The sequence below is a fragment of the Mirounga leonina genome, unplaced genomic scaffold (assembly GCF_011800145.1).
Source record: "Mirounga leonina isolate KUSES-001 unplaced genomic scaffold, KU_Mleo_1.0 Mir_54, whole genome shotgun sequence".
NCBI classification, from domain to species: Eukaryota; Metazoa; Chordata; class Mammalia; order Carnivora; family Phocidae; genus Mirounga; species Mirounga leonina.
Window position 1 is genome coordinate 402,162 of NW_023270812.1, and position 25,901 is coordinate 428,062.

Here is a 25,901-nt window from a genome sequence, read left to right on the forward strand (position 1 = left end):
TGCAATTGTTTAGCTCTTTCTCCAGGGGACGGGGCCTGCCAGCCTCACTCTGACTGTAAAGCATCCTCCTTAGGAAGACCAAAATAACAAATACAAAGACCTCAGCCTGCAAAAGCAAAAAGCTCACAGGGCTGTCTTACTCATTGCGGGCTGCGTGTAATTAGTCAAGTGTTGTTTTGGAGCTGAGAAAGCACAATGCTCCTTCTTCCTGGATCACTGCTTGGCTTTGTTGCACATTTGTGTTTTTTTTTTTTTTAGAAATGTACTTGCTTCTACTGGAAATCCACTAAATTAGACTCCATATAGGTGCTCAAATTTAAAAAATGGATTAAAACTTGCCATCTAGAATAAATGGGAAGCCTGCTGATGCACGAAAATGACTTATTTGTTATACTCTTCTAAGTTATAGGTAAAAATGAAATGGGCTCCAACCTTGGCAGGCTCCAGAGCTCCTGTGGGGCTGGTCCCTCTGCCCCGAAGGCCTTACATAAAGCTTCTGTCCAGTCTCCTGCCGCCCGGATGTGGACACTGAAGAAGTTCTCCTGAGGAGCGGAGGTGAGGGTGAAGGGGTGCCACTCCAGCCGGGATACGGAGGGGCACTGGATCAGGACGTATTGCCCTGGGGCCATTTTAAAGTTCCGCTTTTTCATGTGAAGTTCTAGAACTCCAGACGGGTGGCTCACCACCTAAATCAGAGCAAGAGAGTCGTTTGCCTTTTTTCCTCAGGTGAAGGGAGAAGACAATGACTTTTGTCCACCAGAGGATTTTACATTCTAGAACCGGCTTTTTTGAGGGGTCCTTTCCATCTGCCATTTGCTGTTACCTTCCAAGGATCTTTGCCATCCCTTTTATATCTGGCTTGGCAACTCCAGCAAGCGTGAAGCTTACCTCCTTCAGAGTGCCATCTGAAATTTGGGTAGCTGCACCTCGTGGTGTCTGACACGTGACTTTATGCCCCCGACGGCCAAGCTCTCGCTAGCGCAGTTAACCAGGATCAAGAGGATAGGAGCCAACATATGAGACACTGCACTTAATGATGCTTAGGGTTATTAAAATACCCACCGAACCATCTCCATGGTTTTAAAATGTAGGTCCTGTCTGTTACCATTTTCAGTGACCTGTATCTTTTCTCAATCCCTGGTTGATTGGGCCCTATTATTTTTTCATTCTAAGTGGAAAACAATCCTCAAATTCACTGTGACATGTTTCGCTTTGTTTTTTTTTTTTTAGTCAGGTCTCATCCATGGTCCTGCTCAGGCTCTGAGTTGAGGTGTATGGAAGTAGCAGGCAAAGACTCTCCTCGCTTTTTTAAGAGCCTTGCCAAGTGCTGCTTATCGGAAGGAAAGAACTGATTTCCCTTCTTTGATTTCCATCTTGTTTCCTGGAAAAAAAAAAAAAATCTCTCTAGGCTCCCGTGCCTTCTTTTGTGGCAGGAGGTGAAAGGGAGCGAAAGCAAATGTCTAGATCCTGTGACAGTATTTTTCCATTTGGAAGAGGATCTCAGCGCATTTTAATCATTAGTTCTGTTTCCCATCTCCCTACTGATATTTGTTCTGATTCTGCTGTTAAACTGTCTCCCTAGTAACGGCTCTAGTGGATTTCCAGAAGTTTTACTGTCTGGCTTTTGACGTAGCCTGATATCCTTTGGTGCTTAACTTAAAAGCAGCAACATGGAAACAGCTTAAAACAGAAATATGAAGCAATTTCTATGCATCTGCTTTCATGAAGACAGTTAAGGAGAAAGGGGATTCTGTTAATATTGTATTAGCAATATAAGTTTGGTTAGCAGAGCATTTCTTCTTGGACCTTTAAAACACCGGGGGCCGGGTCTTTGGTACTTTTCAGTCTCCTAGACATGTTTTCCATCTTCCTCCAGCATTTGGTAAATTGGAGAGCTGTGAGGAGGGGTGCAAGGTTGGAAAACACTCCCTGGGCCCCTCACTCACTAGGTGGGGCTTCGCGTGGTCCCTCCCCTCTCACTCTCCCTCTCACTCTGAACCTGAGGGTGACCATTCCCTGTCCTCTGCTCAGTAGCTCCGAGGGGAGCGTGTGGCCTTGAAGATGTCTATTATTTGTGTGTTTGCAAAATCGCCATCTTTATGTGTTGAACGGAGTGATTATATTAGAAGTTACCATAACCAACGTAAACCAACCAAAGCTGAGTCAGTCCCCTTGCCCATCCTTCCCAACCCCCCAGTGAAAAACTGAAATAAAGAGCAAAACGGATGGTTCCTGGGCTGCACCGTAACCTTTATCAGAATTCCGTGTACCGGTCTGGAGCCCTGATCCCCGTCTTCAGTAAAATTAGTCACACTAAAAGATACGCGGGATATAAGCAATTATTAGAACAGAAGATGGGCCTCTAAATTACAGACCGTTCTGCAATAAAAATGGCAAATTAAAAGCTTGGGCTAATAAAAAATTTTCATCTACACTCAGGCTTTTATTCACACATAAAGCTACACGCATACCTTGGTAATGACAACTTCTTGTTGAAACTGCCAAAACCTAATTATTCTTTCACACGCATATAAGACCACAGGGCCTAAAACCCATTTCCAAGCCTGTAGAGAGCAGCAGAGAGAGAGAGAGAGAGAGAGAGGAAAAGGAAATGAAAATAGAATCCAAATATTTTCAATTTGAACGAGATCAATACACAACATGATGGGATTCAGACATTTTCCTTTAACTTTGGGCCAGTTATCAACAATAAAGATATCTCCTTGTATTAAGTACTATAACATTCAATTATTCCTTGAAGTCTACAAGCTTATTTCAGAGTTTAAACTCTTCTGTATTAGTTTTTATGCTTACTTGATCAATGATGCCTTTATGTAATTAGAAATAATTGAATTTGTAAAGAAATAGGAAAGCAGATTGATGTTTACGTTACATAGGATAGGGTCATAAATGCTCCCAACTCAGCCAAAGTCAAGGGCTTACAGAGTTACATTCTTGAGCCAAAATAGGACATGGAGAATGAAATAAAAACATCGTGAACAGTAATTTTTTGGGCCACCAATGCGTCATAACTTGGGGGTCTGCCTGAAGAAGCACCCACACCTGCACACCCACACCCACACCCACACACACATTCACACACACAGGCATATCCAATGTTATCAGGAATAAGACATAAAGGTAGTGTCTCAGAACTTTAAACGTGGGTTTACAGAATCAGAACAAAATCTTCCGCAATCTTCTGGACAATTGTGACAGCGAATATTTCCATTCTTAATAAATCCCTTCCTATGTTAACCTTTCATGAGAATAATCAGTATCACTGAAGATCAGTTTGCCAGCAGGCTAGTCTTGTTCCAACTGCTGTGTACAAACATACACTTAAAATGTTTGAAGACTTGGGGCGCCTGGGTGGCTCAGTTGGTTAAGCGACTGCCTTCGGCTCAGGTCATGATCCTGGAGTCCCTGGATCGAGTCCTGCATCAGGCTCCCTGCTCGGCAGGGAGTCTGCTTCTCCCTCTGACCCTCTTCCCTCTCATGCTCTGTCTCTCATTCTCTCTCTCTCAAATAAATAAATAAAATCTTAAAAAAAAAAAATGTTTGAAGACTTACACTAGGTCTGATACCAAACAACGCCACGAGGCGTATGGTATTTTCTTTGTTTCACAGAAGAAGAAACTGAGGCTCAGCAAGATCAAGCAGATTGTCCGGGTCACAAAAGTAATGAGGTGCACCAGAAAAACATGAGCCCAGAGGGGTCTGACCGCCTGCCCCGTGCATTTACCACCGAATTGTGCTTCTTTCTGTCCCGTGTTGACATTGCTACTGAGCCTTGTTTTACAAAACATTAGAGACTCAGTCATTCATTGAATTTTGGGATGTTAAGGGTTCTCTGAAATCTCATCTAATTCTTCATTTAAAGAAGAAAAATCCCTGACTTTGTGGGAACTGGTAGAGTGGTGTAGGGAGACAGAACTTGATCCCGGGGGAGCTCGGACTAGAACTCAAGCCTTTCATAATTTCCCTAAATCCTCTGCTTGGGATTCTAAGTGCACCTCGACCTTCCTGCTAGCACACTAGCTTAGGAGCAGGAACGATGTCTCACCTTTTGAACTCACGTTCACTAAAACCTTTCTGGCTGGCTCACCATCTTTATTGCTCTTTACTCTTGCCCATTATCTTGTTTGGTCTGTTCTGTTGATGGGTCACAAGCCCTTTAGTGTTATTTTTGCTTCTGTTATCTTTCTTGTGTATTTCTCTTTTGTTTACTGCTGGGTCTGTTTGCATGGCATCTCTGCTCACCTACATCAACACTCCTTGCTTTTTCCCTGGGAGCCTCTTGTTCGCCTGATAAAGGCTCGATTTATGCAGGCAACACAAAGCAATTTGACCCACTTATTCTTTTATGCCTCAGTGGGGTTCAGCAACGTGTTCAGCATAGCAGAGAGAACAAAGCCTTTTGTCCACCTGTGCTGTGGGTGAGGCGGTATGATGAGCAGAGTAAGGGAGAAGATAGGAAGGGGTAGACATGAAGGATGGGGTTGGACCAAGGGAACGAATCCTTTGGTCTCTTATGCTTGAATGAACCACAGAGTGTTTTGAGAATTGGTTTGGATATTTACAGAAAGGATAGCAAGAATGCAATTCTTTCTATGTGAGCTTAGAGAGATATTTGCAAAAACACTCAACATTGGGGCTCCTGGGTGGCTCAGTCGGTTAAGCGGCTGCCTTCGGCTCAGGTCATGATCCCAGGGTCCTGGGATCGAGCCCCGCATCGGGCTCCCTGCTCGGCGGGAAGCCTGCCTCTCCCTCTCCCTCTGCGTGCCTCTCTGCCTACCTGTTCTATCTCTCTGTCAAATAAATAAATAAAATCTTTAAAACAACAACAACAACAACAACAACAACAAAAAACACTCAACATAGTCTCTATGTACTTTTACAAATAATCTTCCACGCCCATTTTAGAAAGTTTTAGACGTCACACACTTCATTTTGGTGGTGTCAAGTCAGTCATGGTCTCCGATTCTTCCATATTGATAAAAATGAAACAGATTATTTTTCCTTATACGGTTAGTCAGGAAGGAGAATGTAAGCTATGAATCCTTGGCTCTATCTCTACTCTAGTATATAAATTGATCCAGGAGGAGAAAGCCCAGTTTGGGTATACCGTGATACTCCCGGAGCCCCTGGAAGTTAGGGAGTGAAGGACAGGAGTGGCCAGAGGTGAATATTAGGTTATCCTTCAGCAACAACTGGGATAGACAAGTGTGAGTAAAGACAGAAGGAGGCCAGGCCCCAGGGCAGGAGGGGCTCCTGAACTGAGTCTCAGAAGACCGGGCTTCTGGTCTCGGGGTTACCATCCCTCCACCTATGCCTTGTGGCAAATCTTGGGCCTTTTATGTTCAAATTTTCCGTTTTGTAAAATGAGAGTGTTGGAGAAAATTATTGGTTGGCTTTCCTCCAGGCTCTTAAATGTTTTAGTTTTATTTATGGAGATAAATACAGTGTCAGGGGTATGTTCTCAAGGAGAGCAGTAGAGAGTGGACAAAGTGAGGGGTGGGAGAAGGCTGGAGCTTCAGAATGAATGTTGAAGAGAAGAGAGATGAAATTTCATGGCCACAAGAACTCTGGTTTCTTGGTGTGGCTTTCCTGGGAATGCCTTTTGTGACCACAGGGAAGAAACTAAAACAAGTTCTCCATCTATTACATAAAGGGCAGGGCTATTTAATATCTAAATTTCTTTAATGCTAAAATACGCTATGGCTTCTTTGCTTTAGTTTTTCTTCTCAAAAAATACTCAAAAAAGTCATGGTACAGTGAATATTTTATGATGGAAATAAAGCTACATTGATTTAAAGCTGCAATAACGAAACTTGTTTCTTCCACTTTCACTCCTGGTTTTTCATTCTTACCAGAAAATAAGAACATGCTGGCTCTGATTTTATTTTATGTGTGTGTTTATAAATGGGCTCTTTTTCTAGACAATAAGATTTCCAGGGGAAGGAACCATGTCTCTGCATCCTGAGTCTAGTGCAACTCCAAGCACATAAAAAAGAAAAAGTTTGCTATACTAACTCTACCTCAGTTAAAGCTTCCTCCTCTACCATTGATATCATGCCCTAGTAATTTAAAAAGCATTAGCCTTATAATTACTATTATTATTGTCACTTGTTGATGCTGTAGTTAAATAAAAGAAGGTGCTTCTTTGGCTAAGGAAGACCAGGCTTCTTTTGAGACCAAGTTCCATGAGTAACTCTATACTCTGGAGCCTCGTATGTGTCCATGAGTTGGAGACAGAAGGGGGCTGAGGGTATAATTGGTTCCCTTGATCAGTTCAGTGTCTCTGTGGTGATGTACAAAAAGCATTCTCCCTCCTAACATGGGCAGTAGTGCACCACTGAAGGTGAATTGACAAATGTTCTATCGATGAAAGAACTGTGAAAAGGCAGTTAGGAGAGGCAAAGAGGAAGAGATGGGTAGATGTGGTGCAGTGAAGCGCAAGAGCCCTTCCTTGTCCTTGGGATACCTTCTAGATTCAGTGTCTGCAAGACATCAGAGAGAATATTGTACATTCAGCCAAGCAGTAATTGCACAACCCACACATGCTTTGAATCAGGATCCATTAAAAATAATGAGAAAGAGTGACAACATGAGTTTGGGTGTGCAAGGAGGTGTAGCAGGGGAGAGTTAACAGAGAGATGGGTAAGTTCTCTCCTTTTAATAATAATTAATGTCAGCATCTGCTGCTGAGCCAGCTATGGTCTGTATTCATGAGGTGTGGGAGAATATTGATTTTTTTTTTTTTAATGGAGATGCTGTAGCTGAAGATTTTCGAGAGGCATTCATGTTCCTCATTAATATGCAGGCTGGGTCGTGGCTACCAATAGTTGAGTTTAAGACAGAGACAATCTATACTGACCATTAAAAGAACCATAGTCTAATGGGCACATCTATTCTGGTTCGGTTTTACACATTCCCCCTAGCAGTTTTCACTTTTAAAATCCAGTGCTTAATTTAGTATTTTCGAGGATTTTAGAAAAAGTCCATCCTTAGAGTCTTCATAAGTTGATGACTTCATTTCCTAATCCCCCACCATTTACATACTATTATCTCATTTTTAATGACACATATTTTGGGGGCACTGTTTCCTTCTAGTTTTAATCTGCTGGTTTTACTGATTTGCTTTTATGCATCACCCAGCTGCCCGATGGTTTGCATCGTACGAAGATTCCCGAGGAGACCAAATAGGGTCATTATTTCTATTTACCTATGCCACAAACTATAATGATGACAGCATGCCCAGGAAATCTTACTTTTGAGATCTTATGGACATTATCGTCTACTCTAATGAATTTGGTCTCCTTTTGTCTACCATCATTATTTTAGTCATGGGAGCTTAATTAGAACAGGAAGTAAATGCATCTAATACCCCAATTTTTTTGATCCCCAAAGTTGCAGAAAGCAAGAAGGCAAGCTTAATAAGGAGGGCATGCTTCTCATTTGGTTGTTGCTTAACGTTCGTTGGAGAAGTGGTGCTATTAATTCCCAGAATGGCGAGGGCAGTTCTGCAGAGGGACGGGGAGTTGAGCTTCTGAGCTGAGGGTGGCAAGCCAGAGACACGGTTGTTAGCGCTTGTGATGTTGTGCGATCCGCCATAACAGACATCCACATTTAAATGTGAGTGCAGGAGCACATTTCAAAATGGACAGAATAATTTTGGCAGTAAACCTCTTTTAAAATGATCCATAACTAGATTTCTCCATTAGCACACTTAATAAAGAGTTGGCTTTGTCTAGTGGTGACATGGGCTGTTCTTTTTCTCAAGCATATAAAGCTCTAGTTCTTTTAACTATGGAGACAGCTATTTTTTTTAAAAGCTCTTGGGTTCGCTCTTACCGAAGGCTCCTTGCCAGAAAATTGAGGCATGGGGCACGGGGCCGCCTTCTGCCATTGAGCATAGTGGTCTCTACAGAAGGTGACGTTGTGCCGCAGTTGACTCTCGGGAGTTTGGCCTCGAACGATCCGACTTGCCATTAAAACAAAACAAAACAAAACAAAACAAAACCTAAACATTTAAAATTGATTTTGTGCAGTCTGATGATACCACTGACATATATTCTACAGTGGGCTCTGGAATAACACTTCAACTGTCTTGAAACTCGGGCTGTCACTCATTTCTCTCAACATCTTTAAAAATAGGAATTTAAGAAGCTTCAAGTAACTTTGAAGATCCCAGAAAAGAAGTGCCCCTCTGCGGTATCCTGTGTTAAATTGAAAGTGTCTATATTAGAGAATTCATAATGAAGGGAAATTGTTTGAACACATCCTTTTGTAGACTGTTGAATTTAATTAGGTTACATCTCGTCCTGATTGCTGATTTGGGCTAATTGGCTAACTTTGTACTATTTGGGTCTTTTGCAGATTTATTTAACTTCTACCCTTTTTGGTTTGTTTTTGAGCACCTAGAAGTTTTCAAGTGAAGGAGTCAGAAGAAGTGCCCTGAATAATGATATTTTTTTCCCCCCAGTGACCACAAGCAGGAGTAGTGTTTGATAGGGTCAAAATAGGTCAGTGGGAAGTATGTCTTCAGGACTCCATGATGAATCTGAGGGTGAAAAGGAAGGCTGTCTTCGTGAATGGAGCACTGGATCAAGAGTCCTGTAATTCTGCTATATTATATCTGCCACAAATGCAGCTCTGACTGACCTTTGACAAGTTGCTCTGGTGTAAGTTCCTCGATTTCCCCATTGGTGCACTGGGCTGCCGAGCTTAAGAATTGAGGTAATGTAATCCAGGAGTTGCTCATTTCCTAGGTGTTTATGAATAAAAACCATTGACTTATTTTTGAGGAACATGCTACTCAGAGACTGAGAAACTTTAGCATCACACAGGCTCATGTCCTGGGTAGTCTGTGGAGTAACATGTCCCCTTTTGCATCGTCAGGCATTAGAGGAGGGAGGGGCAATGACCCTGGGAACCTCAGACCTCAGCCTGGAGAACTGACATTTTGGCCCTTGTCCCAATCTGTGTCGTGGAAGGCATCCAAAGCATCCCTTTGCGTTAGATGAGCACAACTATCTGTGAATCTCCCATGAAATGTTGATGGCCAGACATGGGAAGGGTGAATAATAAATAGGAGCCAGAGGAAAAGATTCTGTAAATTTTAACACCATCATTCTCAAGCTCTAGGTAACATTCTCTATATTATCTAAACCTCAGAACATTTCACAAATGCAGTATCTTTTTAAAAATTAAAAAAAGTTATGTCTTCATCTACGCTATCCCATAATAGAAAGATTAGTGGGCTTTAACACATTCCAATAATCCTCCTTTACTTGGCATTTTGTATAGAATTTGCAAATTACTTTTTGCTGTAAACAGTAGCTGTAGAATACTTCAAGCTGAGAGGATTAAATGAAGCCCTTATCCCAAAATAAGCCTTTCAACTAAGTTAAAATGACTAAAATATTTCATCTCATGAAATGTTATTTGGATATTAAAAAAAATATATCTCCAACGCAACACTGGCCCATTGAAATCCTCTTGTGTGAATGCAGGGAGGCAGGATCCGGGGACGTGTGCATGATTTTTGAGACGAGGAGCTCTAGACCCATATGGATTATGAAGAGTCTCTCAAACGTGCTACAGGGGTTAATGCCCCAGCATCAGGAGAAGAATCCACAGAAAAAGGGAGGACTGGCAGTCTTTGGGGTGGAGTACTTTGGGACCATCCATCCTGCTCCCCGAAATATAGAGAGTCAGGGTGGGGGATCAAGCATCAGAAGAGCCAACTGCTGATCTTTTAAAGACCAGAAAGCCATTAGCCAGGCAGCAGCATAAATAGGAACATTGACTGACTAGGATTCTAAGGATGAACAGAGGAATCGGCAGTTTTTTTGGGTAAAAATGCCCCGGGGGAGCAATGCTTCCTTCTACAATGTCTGCGCATCTGACGAGCTGGTGGATGGTGGGGAGCCGTGGCAGCAGCAGAAATGACCTCCTTCAGGAAGGAGAGAACTGAGCTGGAGGGAGGCCATTAGTGTGGGGAGGAGGAATGGAAGTGGCTTATCACGCAGAGCTGCCCTAGGGTCCTGAGTGAGCCCCTCTGTCACCCTGTTCTGTGTGCCTGGCCATGCCCCACAGTCTCTGTGGCCGAGCTCTTCCGAGTCAGGGCAGAAGCAGAGACCCCTCCAGGCTCAGCAGCTGCAATGGAGGGAGAAAAAAGTTCAAGAGAGGGGATGTGCTGATGCACATTCCTGCAGGTGTGGAGGAATGTTTCCCGGGAGCCAGTGAAGAGCTGTTCTGCAGGGCTTATTATCAGAAAAGGTTGGGTTGTCTGAAGACGGGTGCCCTATATTCGACTCTGGCATTTATTTGTCCTGGGACCTGGAGTGAATCACTTAACCCCCTGGACATGTTTCCTCCTTATGAAATAGGGCTGATGTCACCCTCTTCATTGGACAGGACTGTTGTTGGGATCAGACGGATCATGCACATGAATGTGTTCTTAACATTGTGAGATGGAAAAAAAAGGCATCGGTTTATGAAATAGTTAATGTGGGACAAAGTAGTGAATAGACATCAATGGGTTAGTTGGTCCAGAGTCATTTTGAGACTATTTAAAGAACTGAAAACATTGTATTTGAGCCGCACTACTCTAGTTTCCTGATGCAGAGATCAATAGTGTCAGGCAGGTGTTGAATACCAGAATGGCATTGTATGAGATGTTGAGGCAAGAAGGAATCCTAGAAGTCAGATGGGGAAACTGAGGTCCATAGAATTTGAAGGACTTGCACATGGCCACGCTGATGACTAGTGGCAGAGCCTAGGTCTCACTGCCGTCTGGCACACAGTTCCCTCCCCCACACCGGGTTCCCCAGTGGGTGGTTTTGGTTAGGCAGAAATGACATCTAGGTGTCCAAAATATATATCCTGACTAATCCCATGTAATTTGGATTGTGAAAATATGTTCTGAATGAAACACAGATCTATTGTTTTCCAGCACTCATTAAAATTTCTGCATCTTATAAACATGTCAATACTCCCCAACAGACTTAGCAAGAAAAATAAAGATATTACTTCACCATCTATGTTGCTTATTTTCAGTTACTAAAAAAAGGTGTTTGCCCCAGTGAATGTTCTTTTCCATACCTTCTATGTGTCCTTTAGTTCCTGCCAGTCGTGTTCCTCCATCCGAAGGGCTCTCTAAGATGATTTTGAGGTTCACAGACATAAAATCTTACACTTTGAACACAATATGGACTTACCCAGCCCCATGGATAGCCAGACTGATAAAGAAGATGATGAACACATGATGGGTGTACCAGAACAACTCATAGGAGACCTGTCTGATGAATTCGGTGGAAGAGGTCATGATCAAGATTAAAGCCAGAGAGATGATCAGGCCAGTAACACCCGCGATTGTCGTTAACAATTCAGTGATGGTGTTCTAAAAGAAACAAGCACCATGACATTGATATCTTAGTTCTACTTTTCCATTTTAGGGTCAATATTTGAGAGTTCAAGCAGGGGGTAATTTAGGATGTTCTGATCAGGAGCATATTAGCCTCAAAAAGGGGTCCCCATATGACTCAAGATGGGAGCTTCCTTGTCTTTTCCTTTTCCCGTTTGGTGGCAGACATTTGCTTTGCTCCATTCCATCAAATGCCACTGATCATTTATATGTTTTCCATCTGTATAAATCAATGTTCCTGTCAAAGTTATTATGTTGAATTGAAATGAAGACAATATATGAAAATGCATTTTAAGATAAAATCTTGCAAAATAAATCCAAGTCTCAAGTTTTGAATCTTTAAAATAAAAATGTGGATTGCCATGCCTAATTGCATTTTAACATTAATAAACACTTTTTTGGAGAGATCCCTCAGGGCCATTCCTAATAAAGCAGCTGCACATTCTGTTCCCCTGGTAGTTTATTCTTGCTCTTGCTTTTTAATTGGAAGGACCATGACTTGCATTTCTTTCATGCCACCTTGGGAGGCTTGGAATAAGGCTTTGTAAATCCTAGGTGATCAATAAAGATACAGCTATTCTTATCTGGTAGACACTGCCAAAAGACCAGCATTCTGACCTATGAGTGTAAGGGATGGTTAAAGAGCTTGTTAGAATATGAATCACAAAGCACTTTGTATTTACTGTGAGTTTTCCATACTCTTGCCAAGTCATTAGTATTCATACATTGTGTTACTATCGTTGAGACGACTGTGAGCTCAATAAACTCACACTGTATCTTTTGTCAGTAAAATCTCATTAATTTGGGCTGCTTTGAGATCTCAAGGTAATTTGGATAGGGACTTCTTGTTTATTTTTTTTTTCTTCATAGAGCAAATAGTTGAAATAAAATTGAAAGGGCTATGTCTAAAACATTTAAAAGATATTTTTTTTGCAAGTGTACTCAGGCATTTTAGAAGTCCATTTATATCATAGGATGTGCTAATTTCAAATCATCCTTCTTTGCTTATTAAAGCAAATCCCCACTTCCCTTTTCTTGCAACATATTTTTATAGACTGGTTTGAGTAGCCATGTATCTTCTAAAATAATCCCATTGCATCTCTTTAAAAATACTCTGTAATGTACACTTTGTGTTACGGATACTTTCTCCAAATGTACCAATTTGTATTATTGATCTTTCTCCAAATACCCTAAAGTAGAGGGTTTCTTGAACTTAATTAGCACTTACATAGTAGATTGTTTCTAAAATTTTGAGAAAACCATATTGGGAGTAACTTAATTATCTTGTTAAATTGCTTTAAAAGTACTTATAATAAATACTATTCACTGTATGGTCTTTTCAAAATATTGAGGCTTATTCTTGGTTGTCTGTAACAATGAGCTCTCCAGAGCCTTAGTGGGGAAAAGTATTAACCCCAGTAGGTGTCAAGGTAAATACTGTGGCTCAAACGAGTGACCCCCAAAGGCCTTCCCACAGGCTTATGGCATCTGTTTTTGACTTATAATGTTGAAACTTGTGCTTCTGATTGTTGTCTGCTAAGAAAATGTAGCTCTACTTGATTAATGGCCTGATATTGGAAATCATCTTAGGGTAATTAGGGGCATGCCATAGAAGAATTTCCCCAAAAAGAGACTCTGAATTTTGCTTCTTCAAATAAGGCTGCATGGGCAAAAGTGTCATGAAAGAGATATTTCCATGGCTGGAGTGCATTGTCTTTGGGTTTTTACTTGAGCAATACCATTTTTTTTTAGCCTGGTCAACATGGTAGATGCCTATTTCAATAGGGTAGTACATGATCTAATATTTTGATCAACCAGGACAAAAGGGGTAGGAGGTGGATGATGGGAGAGGAATATCTTAATCTCTGCAGGTGGATTTCTGGAGCTACAATTTTGGTTTTCTTTTTGTTTCCCACATGTGCTGCCATTCTGTGCCCACAGATAATTAGCATTAATGATGTCACTAGCCATGCAGGTCTGATTATGAAATTAGCTACTCTGCCCAGTATCTGATTTGGCAAATCAACCAGGCACATTGTGTGCCAAAATACGACATAGGAGAAGAGATCCAAAAACAATTTGCAAGTTGAAGATGAAGACATCCAATTTATAATCCCTGGATTTAGATGGCACTTCATATTCTGATTCCAACACCAACAAAAAAATATCTAATCATGAGTTGCTTTAAAATTTAAAGTATCAGGGTTTTAACAGGTTACTGCATTTCCTGTTTAGGTGTATTTGTTATGTTTTCCTATAAACTAAGTGGCATCAGTTTTTCTTCTCGCTCATAACCTTTTAGCAACATTTATGAAAAAATAGCTTTTTTTAAAAAAATGGTGAAACCGATGTTAACAATTGGCAGAAACTTCTCTCCAGCTCTTTTATTAATAGCTTTTGAAACATGGTGTTCCTGATAAAATGATTGGAAAAGGAAGGACTTTTCAGATGAGAAACTAGGTAGCATGCAAGGACTCACTGTGTGGAAGGTTCGGATGGGGTTGAGGTAGCTCTCATTGGGGGCGTTGCCAAGTTTGGAAAGCACAGCCAGAAGTCCCTCTGCGTGGGCCGACTGGCTCCAGTGGAAGCGCTGCAAGTTGCACAAATGGGCGACGATGTGGATGGCTGCGGTCGAGGAGCTGACATCAGACATGTGCCATATGGATTTCTTCCTTTATGGCTACTCAGAAACACAATGCCTCTATGGTCAAGTTTCTCTGTTCTGGTTTTTGTAATCTCCAAAGAGTGACTTATTTGTGCATCTTTCACACTGTGCCGAATGGAGTGGATTGACTAGTTCTAAAGGTATGCTGGGATTCGCCACATCTATTTTAATTATTTGAAGAAATAAAGTAAATCTCAATTCCCCTTAATTTAATTATAAACACATGCTCACTCTGCAAGTGGAATAGGTATCAGGACGCCACAACATAATTATATACATGTTCCATTATATATATATAACTCCATATTTTATATAGAACACATTCTGTTTTATATATATGTATATAGATCCATATTTTATATCTTATATAATATGTTTTCCAAGCAATCACAGAGCATTATTCTAGAGTACTGTATATCATATACATGGACATCTGTGCATATGACACATATGATAGATACCAAGGAAGAGTTTTTGTTCTCTTTCAGACGTTATACTTTCTATTCTTCCTTTATATATTTCACTGTATATGTATATTCGCTCCTACACATATACACAATATCTTTGCATGTGTTATTCCTTGAGGATAGAAATAAGTTAGTATTTATAGAATTAATCCTCTCCGTATATTCTGAAGAGGAAAACTCAGCTTTCTAATTCTGAGAATTGGTGATGTCTAAATTCTAAATGAAGAGAACAAGCTCAGGAACACAGCATAACTTAGCCTGAGGAGACTGTGTCCAATGCCACGCTTTTCTGTCTTGTAAAATCTGTGGGGAAGCAAGCAGTCACAACATCCAGACAAGGACCTCCTCCTGATGCTTTTCCTGCAAATGAAAGCCCTATTGGGTGACCCGTTGATACCAGCCATCGGGATCAGATTCGAGTGTGAAATGAGAATTCATTACCCAGGGTGTAGATAACTTCCCATTTGATACCTTTTTTCCCCCCTTCACCATGGAAAGAAGCAGTGACTACTACTATTATACAGTCTCTACACACTGTAGGCAAATTCTGGAATCCTCCATGGCTGTACATTGTGGGTTGAGGTGCTGGGAGTTGAAAGAAAAAGGAACAGCGAAACTTCTGAGAATATTGGTGGCATTTTGGTCCCTGTGGTCCTAATAGCAAACTTATTTAGAAATACCATCTGCTGTTTAGCTTTACTCTCTGTCCCCTGAGTTTCTTTGATCAGAGCCATTCCCTTTTCTGCCCTGCAAAGTTGTTTTCATGCTTTAAGACCCAACTCAAAAGTTGTTTTCTATCAAAGTTGTTTTCAATTCCATAGGCACCAATGACACCAATGATGCAGCAATGATTTAATTATAACATTTACCAGACGTTACTGTTATGAGTATTTATTTACATCTATGTTGCCCAGTGGACTCTCATGCCTCAAGATTTATTCATCTTGTAACCTCAACACTTGGCACATTGCTTACTACCAGTATATACTTAATAAGAATTTGCTGAGAGACAATGAGCTTACAGAAAGAGAAAGGGTCAGGAGGTTGTCTGCAGATGCAACATTGTTGGAGTGGTGTTTTCCCTGTTAATACATTTTTTTTTTTTTTTGCACATTTTCTTGCACCCTTTAAGTTAGAAATCAATTCGAATATGCTTTTGGTTAAAGCTCACCTAAAAAGGCAAAGCATGATGCTATTTCCGGGTCCATGATGTGGACTATCTCCTTATGGGTATGGCACGGGTAGCGCCAAAAAGGCATTGTATTGCTTCCTTATGTTCCATTTGTCAATAAATGTGGCCGTGTCTAGGAAGGGGCTGCCTTGTTTAGTCTCAGCATCCATAAAGCTAGAAAAGTTTGTCTAGTAGCCATCTCTCCCAATATGCAATATATAAAATGGAAACTATTTGCTAAATTGAACACAAACATGTTCAGCAGTATTCTTAATTGCTGTTTTCTTTCTTTCTTTCTTTCTTTTTTTTTTTTTTTAAGATTTTATTTATTTATTTGAGACAGAGAATGAGAGACAGAGAGCATGAGAGGGAGGAGGGTCAGAGGGAGAAGCAGACTCCCTGCCGAGCAGGGAGCCCGATGTGGGACTCGATCCCGGGACTCCAGGATCATGACCTGAGCCGAAGGCAGTCGCTTAACCAACTGAGCCACCCAGGCGCCCCTTAATTGCTGTTTTCTGATAATTTTATTAAAGTTTTTTTTTAAAAGGTCGTATTTCTCATAGCTAACAGATACTGAATACTTAACTATACTCCAAACAATGTTATAAATGCTTTGGGCATATTATCTCACTTAATCCTCAGTAAGACTTATTAGTCTTATTGCCATTTGACAGACCAGTATTCAAAAAGTTATGGTGCTTGTAGTCCATTAATGGCAAAAGTGGGATAAACCCTGTTTGCCTGAGTCCAGAGCCCCATTTTTGACCTTTAAGTTATATTGCTTCTTTTCACTGATGAGTAATTGTTATACTTTACTGAAAACTAATTTCTCCTGTGGGCTTAGCTAAAACTCTTTGAATGGTTCACTTGAGTCTTTAGAATCAAATAGCTCCTAAGACCAATTGCAGCCTTTGGAATCCTCGTTGCAGGTGGGTGGAAACTCACCTTTTACTCTCTGCCCCTTTACCCTTACCCCTCTGCCTCTGGCTGTCCCCAGTTCTCCATGGACTAAAGCTCACCAGACAGAGCAGAGCTGTTCCCATTTTACAGACGTAGATACTGAGCTTCAAGCCAAATTAAGTGACATCATTTCCGATCCCATAATGCGCCGGTGTCGGCCAGAAAGGAAGTACAGGATAGATTCCGTGTCTTATATTCTGCATTTCATTGCATTCTCCTCCTGTGTAAGGAGTTGTTGATCACAATCTATTTTCTATTAGATTGATTTCCACATGAGAATTTGACACTGTTAAACTAGATTTAAGTACATTTATTGAATGAGCAAGGATACTGAACTACTTATTTATTCTTATTGCCAGGTCTCCCTTAACAGAGCTGAAGAAACTAATGAAGTAGTATAAGAAAACCCAAGATGCTTTTTAAGAGGTAGCTCCTGAGGGGATATGTTGAAAACTACTCTTCTCAGCTTCTTCTCTTTTCATGTAGTTTAAAATTCATGCCTGATATGCTCCTTTGCTCCAACGGCCTCCATTTTGTTTTCTTTTTTATAGGTAATAAGATAACAAGTAGACTATCTAATTTTGTTTATCTCAGGAATTCTCAGAAGGAAAACTACTTGTGCCCATTTGGTTTGTCTAAACGTTTTATTTCCTCTGAGGGCTGACCCTAATTTTGTTGTGATCTTGGCTTCGAACTAAAGGTATCCCACCCACCAACTCCATGGCTGCTGGGACTTGGTAGATTCCCAGGGAGAAACAGATTTTCTGTTTTTTCAGACATTATATGTTCTATTCTTCCCTTTACAGACTTCAGTTATTTTATTTTATTATTTTTAAAGATAATTTATTTATTTGAGAGAGAGATTGGGAGAGAGAGAGAGGCAAACGGAGAGAGAATCTCAAGCTGACTCCACCCAAACGCCAGGCTAAAAGTTGCTATAACTGGGTCTTTCCACAATCCTATTTTCTCACCAAAGTACTTCTACAGTTAAAAGAGAGCAGCAGTCTTGGACAAACCACAAATGCACATTTAATTGGTGTGTGAACTTCAGAGTTCAAACAAGGAGCTTTTATTGAACAGTGAACAAAAAAATCATAAAGGCTACAATTAGAGCCAGTTGCCCTGAGAAAGTTTCTTTTCCTTCTTTCTTTCCTTCTTTTTATTTTTCAGGAGATCAAAGAAAGCATAATTGAAGGAGAACCTTGGAAGGGCGGTCAGTTCTTGCTATCTTTCTGCCTGCCTGTCAGTGATAACAGTCATTTTGGAGTTAGTCACCTCCTAATTAAGCAGCCTTCAGAAATAAGGACCCAGGGACAAATCCTGGCATCTACAGCCAGAGCCTGGCCCTCAAACTTTTAGGTGTGCGGTCTGATTTCCGCAGGAATGCACAGTGACTATGGTGCCCTGTGCACGCCACTCATTTGTAAATCACATTCAATTATGCTAGACAGGATGGGGCAGACAGCCTCCTTGGAGGTCCCAATGCCTTTGGCAGCACTGGATTAGTAGCAATCCTTTAGGGACCTGGTCCTGAAGCATCTGGGCCTCTGGGGCGGTTCTCTCTCCAGCGGTCTCCAAGTCTTTCTATTGAGTCTCTTCTTCTGAGCTCGCTCCTCTCAACCTGTCTCTTATGCTTATTGAGCTTTGTAAGCTAATTTTAGCAACTCATCAGTAGCTGTGCATGGGTAATTGTTACCCCCCTGGAGCCAAGCAGATGTAAGCCGCCTGGGTCACTATTCACAGCCCCCTTTGAAGGAAGCTTCGGCTCACGGTACGACTATTCAGTTGGAGGGATTTTAAGGTGCACTGTGGACCACAGAGTCCAAAAAGATCCACATTCATAAGAATGAAGGGGCTGTGAAACTGGGATTTTTATACCACTGGGGTTTATAGGTCCCTGAAAATGATTTATTAGTGGTTGAAGAATGTTCCAGCAGCTCTTATCATAGGCAGGCAAGAGGGAAGGCAGGAAGCCAGAAGAAGAGTTTCTGTCACTGCATTTTCAGTGATGCCCTTGATTATAGATACCATTGTTTGTCTCACCCCTCCTCCCCAGCCTACTTCCACCAGGCTCTAATTACATCCTTTAATGATTTGACCAATTAAAGCCTGCAGTTCAACTTAGAGAGGAACCGATGAGAAATTAGGGGCTGGCACGCAAACTTCGATGTGGATGCACTTCTTCCAAGGTTACACACCTCTATTAAGCCAGTCGGCTATTTGAAAAGCAGCATAATGGGCGATGCTAATAAAATAAGCACGGGGACATTTTCAGCGGCTCCCAAGTGAATATACCAGAAGGACAAAATGTGAAAAGCAAAGGGATATCTATGAAACCAGGGCTTAGCATTTTTTTTTCTTCTAAAAGCGCAGTTGCCAGCCGCATTTCTTAGTTAGTGTGAAATGTAATAATTGCTATGTCAGGGTTTGGGAGAAGCAGAGAGCTCTCTCCCCCACCCTCCTGCCTCTGCCGGGAATGGAAACAGCCCCGTGCTGCTGGTTGCCATGGTGGTGGGGGGGTGAGTGCTTTGCTCTCAGAAGCAGCCTGACCCCGGGAGGGGGAGCCCGGGGACGTTTGGGAGCCCCGCAAAGCAGTGGGGGTTCAAGCAGAAGAGGCCCCGAGGGGATATTTGATTCTCTCCAGGGAGGGAAGGAGGGAAAAAGAGCATCCTGCTTCCTCCTGTTGCAGCAGAATGTGAATTTATCTTGGACAACTGGCATCATTTTGAAACTCTTCCCTGCCCACACCCTGTGTTTCCTCCCTTCTCCCCCCCCCCCCCCCCCGCCCCGACCCAGCTGCTGCTGGGTCCCTGAACAACTCTGCGCTGTCTTGTACCTTTCCCACAAATTCCCCCAATCCCTTTTCTGGCTGGCTGACTCCTGCTTATCCTCAGGTTTGACCAAATTTGTTAAGGACCTATTATGTGCCAGGGGCTGGGAAAGCCAAGCCAGATAAGGCACAGCTCAGCCCCTGAGGCGATTGGAGTCTGGAGACATTTTAGTCTGTAGTAGGAGGTGTGACTGAGGCTGAGGCCAGCAGGAGAGGTGGGCTGACAGCTTAGACCCAGAGGGTCAGGGGGAGTAGGCCAGGCAAGGAGCCCCAGATATGGCAACTTCTTATCCACTGAGGAAGGAGAGGAAGAGCATGTAACACAAAGGGGATAACAGGAGCAAAGGTACAGACTACTCAGGGACCCCGTGGCTGGGCATTGCCGGGGGCGGGGGGTAGCAAGGGGGTATGGAGAGAAATGAGAGTGGAGGAGGGGGCAGGGCTCACTGAACGGAGCCCACCGGCCATGCTAAACTTGGAGGTGATTCTCTTTGCAATGGTGGCAAGTGGATGACCCCGTGGTCCGTGGAATCCAAGAGACGTCCTGACAACTAGTCTGCACATCTAGAGATGAATAGATTGTATTCTTGTTCTTTTAATTTCATAGAAGAAAAAGCATAAAAAACTTATCTGAGATCACAGGACCAGTCAGTAACAGGGGAATAAAATAATTTGGTTGCCTGGTTCTAGTCAATTGCTGTCCCTGCTAAATTATCACTGCCTGTAGTACTTTCAGGTTATAGCCTCTCTTAGGGTATCTCGCACATGGGGGACATTCAATACACATCACTGATGCATTTATCCTATTGATCTAGGATTACACAGAAAGAAATATACATACCCAAAGCTTAAGGATGAAGTAATTGCATAACATATTTTCCTTTATTTTTTTGCTTCCTTTTCTGATGTGTTTTGATGCTGTGGGTTTTTTTTTTTTTGGTTCCTTCTCTCTTTCTCCTAGAGTTTAGTTCTGTCTTAAACCTATTGTATAGTGATAATATCTTTCCTGCCTTTTTACTATATTTTATCTCCTCTTTTAATGCAGGAATTAAAGATTCTTAGGATTTTAAAGGAAACCTAGAGAATCCTCGAATTCCTTCTCTGAAGAGCCTTCCAAGGAGCAGTCTGAACTCCACTCTGACGCCACCCACGACAGGGTACTCCGTATTCTCAGGGATCCTCATTCCAATTTTAGATAATTTTGAAGGTCTGGAAGACTTCCATATCTGAGCTGAAATCTGCTTCCCTGAGTCTTCATTCCTTCATGCGTTCAACTCATACATCAAAGGTTTTTGGCCCCTCTGTGGACGACAGCCCTAAGTAGGCCTTGGACATAAAGATGCATTAGCTTGTTCTTTGCCCTCCATACCTTGGCTGGTTTTCTCTAGGACATGATGTCTTTTTACCCTTATTTCTTAACAAACTACAAAGGCCTTTTGCAAACATTTCCTGGATTGGTTTAATCTGGCAATGAGGACAATCGATGGGGAAATCTCCTCACTTGTCTCACCGCACACCCGAAGTTGTGTTAATTGGCACTCAGGCACTGTCTATCATGTCTTGTTGCTTAATTAAACCCACATTTGTTTTGAGTGTTCTTTTTACTCTGCTATTTTTTATGCATGAAAGGATAAAAACAAATGAGGAAAACATTTTATAGTTAAATTAGTTTGAGGGAAACAGTCCTGAACCATAACTCTTTATTGTGCAGATAGCCTTTCATTTCAGTGTATTTGTTGTCCAACAAAACCACAAATGAGTTGGTTATTGCTCAGCTTCTTTTCTTCCTCATCAGAGTTTAGCCTTGGCCCTGGATGCTACTTTTTATTGTATTTCTCTTGAATTCTCTTGTCTTCTTATTCAAAAAATAACAATAACACTTTATATGCTCTAAAGCTTCATATCTTTTCAAGGTCCTTTTATATCCACTAGCTCAATACTATTCGGAACCCTGTTCACCTGATCTTCCTTTTATTTTTTCTTTTACTGCCTATGATACAATTTTCCCACGACTGTGAATGAGATTTTGAGTATAGGTGAGTTTTATTTCCAATGTGAATCATATCGAATAGCACGGTATTCATTTTGCAAGTAGGTATTTATTGTTGTCTTCTCAACAAGCTTAAGTGCTCACAAATGACAATGGAGTTTCATAAACTTTTCCCTGACAAATTGAAGGCTTTGTAGGGAAGACTGCATGAGTCTACGTTAGAAATTTAAAAATCCATTTATAGAAGGTTTCTGGGGTCTAATGGAAGGCAAAGATCTGTTTAAGGTGAGCCCTTGGTGGAGGGGGGAACTAAAACAAAATTATCAAGTTAAACATTAGGTTTTGTAAAATGCACTGGGTGATGAATAAGAAGCACTTACTTGCATTAACGGCTATCCCATAGGCGACCAGTTTGTGGAATTTGAGGTTTTTGTCTAATTGCCTCCTCCATGGTCCTCTGCAGCACTGGAGTAACAGAAAATAAAAGTCTTGTTTGAGGAAAAATCGTAGCAATGACAGCATCCTCAGAGCTAAGAGAGCAGGACTCAGGTTCTGCCTCTATCTACACTCCTGAAGATGGGATGATGGGGCACAGAAGTTAGTGGTCTTTAATTAGTCCAAGCAGGCAAAATCAAACGGTTATTACTGGCTTTGCTGACATTTCAGCTCAATAAAAGTGAAGGAGATAGTATAGTTCCCTGACTATTAAGTCCAAATTCTAGAATAAACTTGCTAATCTCCATGCCTCAACTAGTTTAGGAAATGAAGATGGAAACCGTCATCCTCATGGATGTGGTTTAAGTAGTCTCTAAAGCATTCCTTATTACACAAAGGCACTATATTCATCTGCCTCTAAATATTCATAAAATTATGATGATGATTATATAGTAAATTATTTCATCTAGCTAGGGTTATTGACATTCTCATTTTTCTGTATGGCGCATTACTCAGTTCAACAGGAAACACAGTACCCAACACAGTGAGGTCAATATAATTAGGAAATGTCCCGTTATATCTGGTAGGGGTTAAAGTCTACATAATGAAATCTGTGCACTGTGGTTGTGCATTCCTGGGTTGAGAGCTCAGAAAGATGTGTCCTTAGTGGCATTTGGCTCAACTGCTTATTTGTCTCCTTTCAATTAGAAGTGGTAACAGTTCAAACTGCTATAATACTTCCATCTTTGTGAGTCAGGTCAATTCTATTAGCCATCTTTATCCAGCGGAGCAAACATATAAGGGAAAGGCTGAGCAATAGCTCCAATGTCATGTAGGGAGTGAACGGCAAGAACAAAAGTCACACCGGATGTACCGATTTCTTTCTTTCTTTTTTTTTTTTAAAGATTTTATTTATTTATTCATGAGAGACAGAGAGAGAGAGAGGCAGAGGGAGAAGCAGGCTCCCAAGGAGCAGGGAGCCCGATGTGGGACTCGATCCCAGGACCCTGGGATCATGACCTGAGCCGAAGGCAGACGCTTAACTCTCTGAGCCACCCAGGTGCCCCGGATGTACCGATTTCTGATTTTTAGTTTTAGCCACTGTGTCCTCTCTTACAAAGAAACAAACTTCAATTCAAACAGGATTACTAGGAATTTCACAGTAAAGTACATCTTTGTCTTCCATGGCACTTATAATAGGATATGACAATGGAAATTATTTCAAATATTTTAGTACTTACGGTACTTGTCCCTTTCATGAATGAAATAAGGTTTCGACTGATTGGTAATAGAATTAGCATGCAGTTAAAATTCAGGCAGACTGCAGACGCTCTCGCCCAAGCCAGCGTTGACTGTCCATATATAAAGACATAGGAGAGAGATGCAGTGAGAGTAAGGAAACTGGGGAAAATAGAATGTTTTCCAAAATGATATTGTGTAGTCACCAACTCTACTTACACCCAGAATAACTCGCGTGTAAAGGAAAGACTCTTCCTCTTCATACCAACAGAATGTGTCGATAAACAGATATAAATTCACTCCCAGCCATGAGAGCTAGTGTTGAATGAAAAGAGACCAATCAATACTATCTTCAATCTTTTATTCTGTTCAAAATCACTTGGGGTTCTTCTTTTAAAGTGAAATGAAGAGCTTCTCAATATTAATCAGACTTACTCTATACTTATTTCTCATAGATTAGTTTTTAACAGTGATTACAATGTTAATAAATTGTTAACTTTATAAAAAAGATTTTAAACACATATGGGTATACTTTAAGGAATTTAATGAAAGGTATAAAAACCTTCCTAATCAACATTGCTCTAGTGTTTTAAATCAATGATGGCAAAAGGAGAAATCTTTAAAAACAACTCAGAAAGTACTCTAGAAAATTTCCAATTTCATAGTCTAATTCAAAGACTTCATTTGATTTAGAGAAACATTCATACATTATGCAAGAACAGACTACTTGACTTTAAAAATAATTAAAAATGAACTCAATCGAAAAACAACTTTACATGATTCTGTAAGGGTAAATTAAATGTATCTACTGAATGTTTTCTAACAAGTTTTAGTCTTTTACCAAAGTAATACTTCAAGCTATTTAGCGTACCTATACAAATTATCTTAAAAATTAAAGACTGTTTAATATATATATTTAAACTTGAATAACAAAAATGATACTTACTACTAATATGATGGAGAGACTCTCATTCAAAATCCAGCACCCCATTGTGACAGATTTGCTCTTTTGCTGTCAGCAAATTATTTCCTTCATTCACCTGAGCCTGGATGCTGTATCCTTAGTAAGGGCTTCCCTGCTAAATTATTTTGTCTTTTTGTCTTAGGAAGCACCTACTGGGAGCAGCTCTCGAGGAATTTCTAATTAAGGACTTCTTGCCAAAGGCATATCACCAGGCTGACATGCCTCATGACCTGGGTGAATACAAGGCAAGTCTCTGTCTAATGATTCTCTTCTTCAAAGATTTCTTAAGAAAAGAAAGCTCGTTTTATTAAATTATCCTCATGTACTTTATACCCCATTCATTTTCTACATGATTGCAGTCAAGATGATAATAAGTCTTTATGTAAATTTGAGAAATAACCTCATTGCCGAAGGTCGGGTATAGCAAAACACTTCACTTGAACTTTTCCTACTTTATTTTCTCTACTTCTTTACTCCCCCCACCCCTTAAAAAAAATCCTTTATGGAAGATATAGAATGGTGGTAAATAAACATGAATTAAGCAGTTTTTCAGAAGATGGTGAAGAAAAATGAAACAGATCTTTGAGTATGACTCTAAAGAATAAAATAGATGATATTTGTGGGATTGATAGAATAAATGCTATTTCCCCCCCAATCCCACTTGGTGCATTCATGAAGTAGATGAGACTATCCTTTTATCTTAGTGATTCCAGGAGGGGCTGTGCATGAGCCTGGCCATTCTATGGTTTTGTGTTCCATACAAGAACTATGACTTCTTTGGTAGACAAAGTTATCCCAATGGAAGCAATTTACTGGTTAGTCCTGGCCCAAGTATTTCATTTAACAATTTCATATAATTAAGATGAAAATAGGAGGAGATTTGAATCATTTAAACATTTGCCCAAGCTTCTGTTTCTTTATGTGATGAATCTAGTTGTCCTACAAGAATTAAAAAAAATTTAAACCTGGTAGGAACATTAATTTGATATTCATTGACCTAAATAATAGTAATAATAATCCTAGATTTTAAATAAATAATCCAGGCACTAGGTTAAGAAATTTTTGAGTATTGTCCAATTAAGTCATACATTAACTCCATGAGGTAAGTATTAAAAGCTCCATTACACACATGTAGAAAGAGGCCCAGTGAAGTAACTTACAGTAGAAGCAGTTGGGACTTGAATTTGGTTCTCTCTGAATTGAGCATCTTTATTGTTAACCACTACCTTACACTGTGTTTTTTTTTTTATTAAATACTAATATATGAATTTGTGCATCAAACATACTTAAGTACAGATAGTAATCTCATTCCTATAAATTGGACATATTTAAGCAATAGGAATTCCTTTAATTTAATTTATTAATTAGAAATAAATAAGTTATTATATGTGGTTAAGTATGATGTATTTTAACATGTATTTACACATGTATTTTAACATAACGATAATGAATTATAGAAAAATGAAAATGACCCATATGATCCAGTAATTCTACTGCTGCATATATTTACCCAAAGAAAATAAGAACACTAATTTGAAAGGATAGATGTACCCCTATGTTTACTGCAACATTATTTACAATATAGAAACAATGTAAGTGTCCATCTATGAAGAATGGATAAAGAAGATGTGGTACACACCCCCCAACACACATACTCACACACAATGGAATATTAGTCAGTCATAAAAAAGAATGAGATCTTGCCATGTGTGACAAATGGATGGACCTAGAGAGTATTATGCTAAG

At 40.6% G+C, this 25,901-nt stretch overlaps 1 protein-coding gene across 1 annotated transcript in view; it reads right to left on the minus strand.

The window, feature by feature from the left end:
• The window catches only part of LOC118001790 (NADPH oxidase 3-like), a 55,922-nt gene extending 31,740 nt beyond the window's left edge, over positions 1-24,182 (minus strand). The window contains exons 1-9 of the mRNA XM_034991935.1: positions 24,138-24,182; positions 23,411-23,506; positions 23,194-23,304; positions 21,898-21,982; positions 13,914-14,059; positions 11,229-11,410; positions 7,858-7,987; positions 2,472-2,564; positions 433-686 (exon numbers count right to left, since the gene is read on the minus strand). Of these exons, the coding sequence (XP_034847826.1) occupies positions 433-686; positions 2,472-2,564; positions 7,858-7,987; positions 11,229-11,410; positions 13,914-14,059; positions 21,898-21,982; positions 23,194-23,304; positions 23,411-23,506; positions 24,138-24,182 (1,142 nt within the window). The remainder of the gene's footprint in view (positions 1-432; positions 687-2,471; positions 2,565-7,857; positions 7,988-11,228; positions 11,411-13,913; positions 14,060-21,897; positions 21,983-23,193; positions 23,305-23,410; positions 23,507-24,137) is intronic.
• Positions 24,183-25,901: the final 1,719 nt, after the last annotated feature.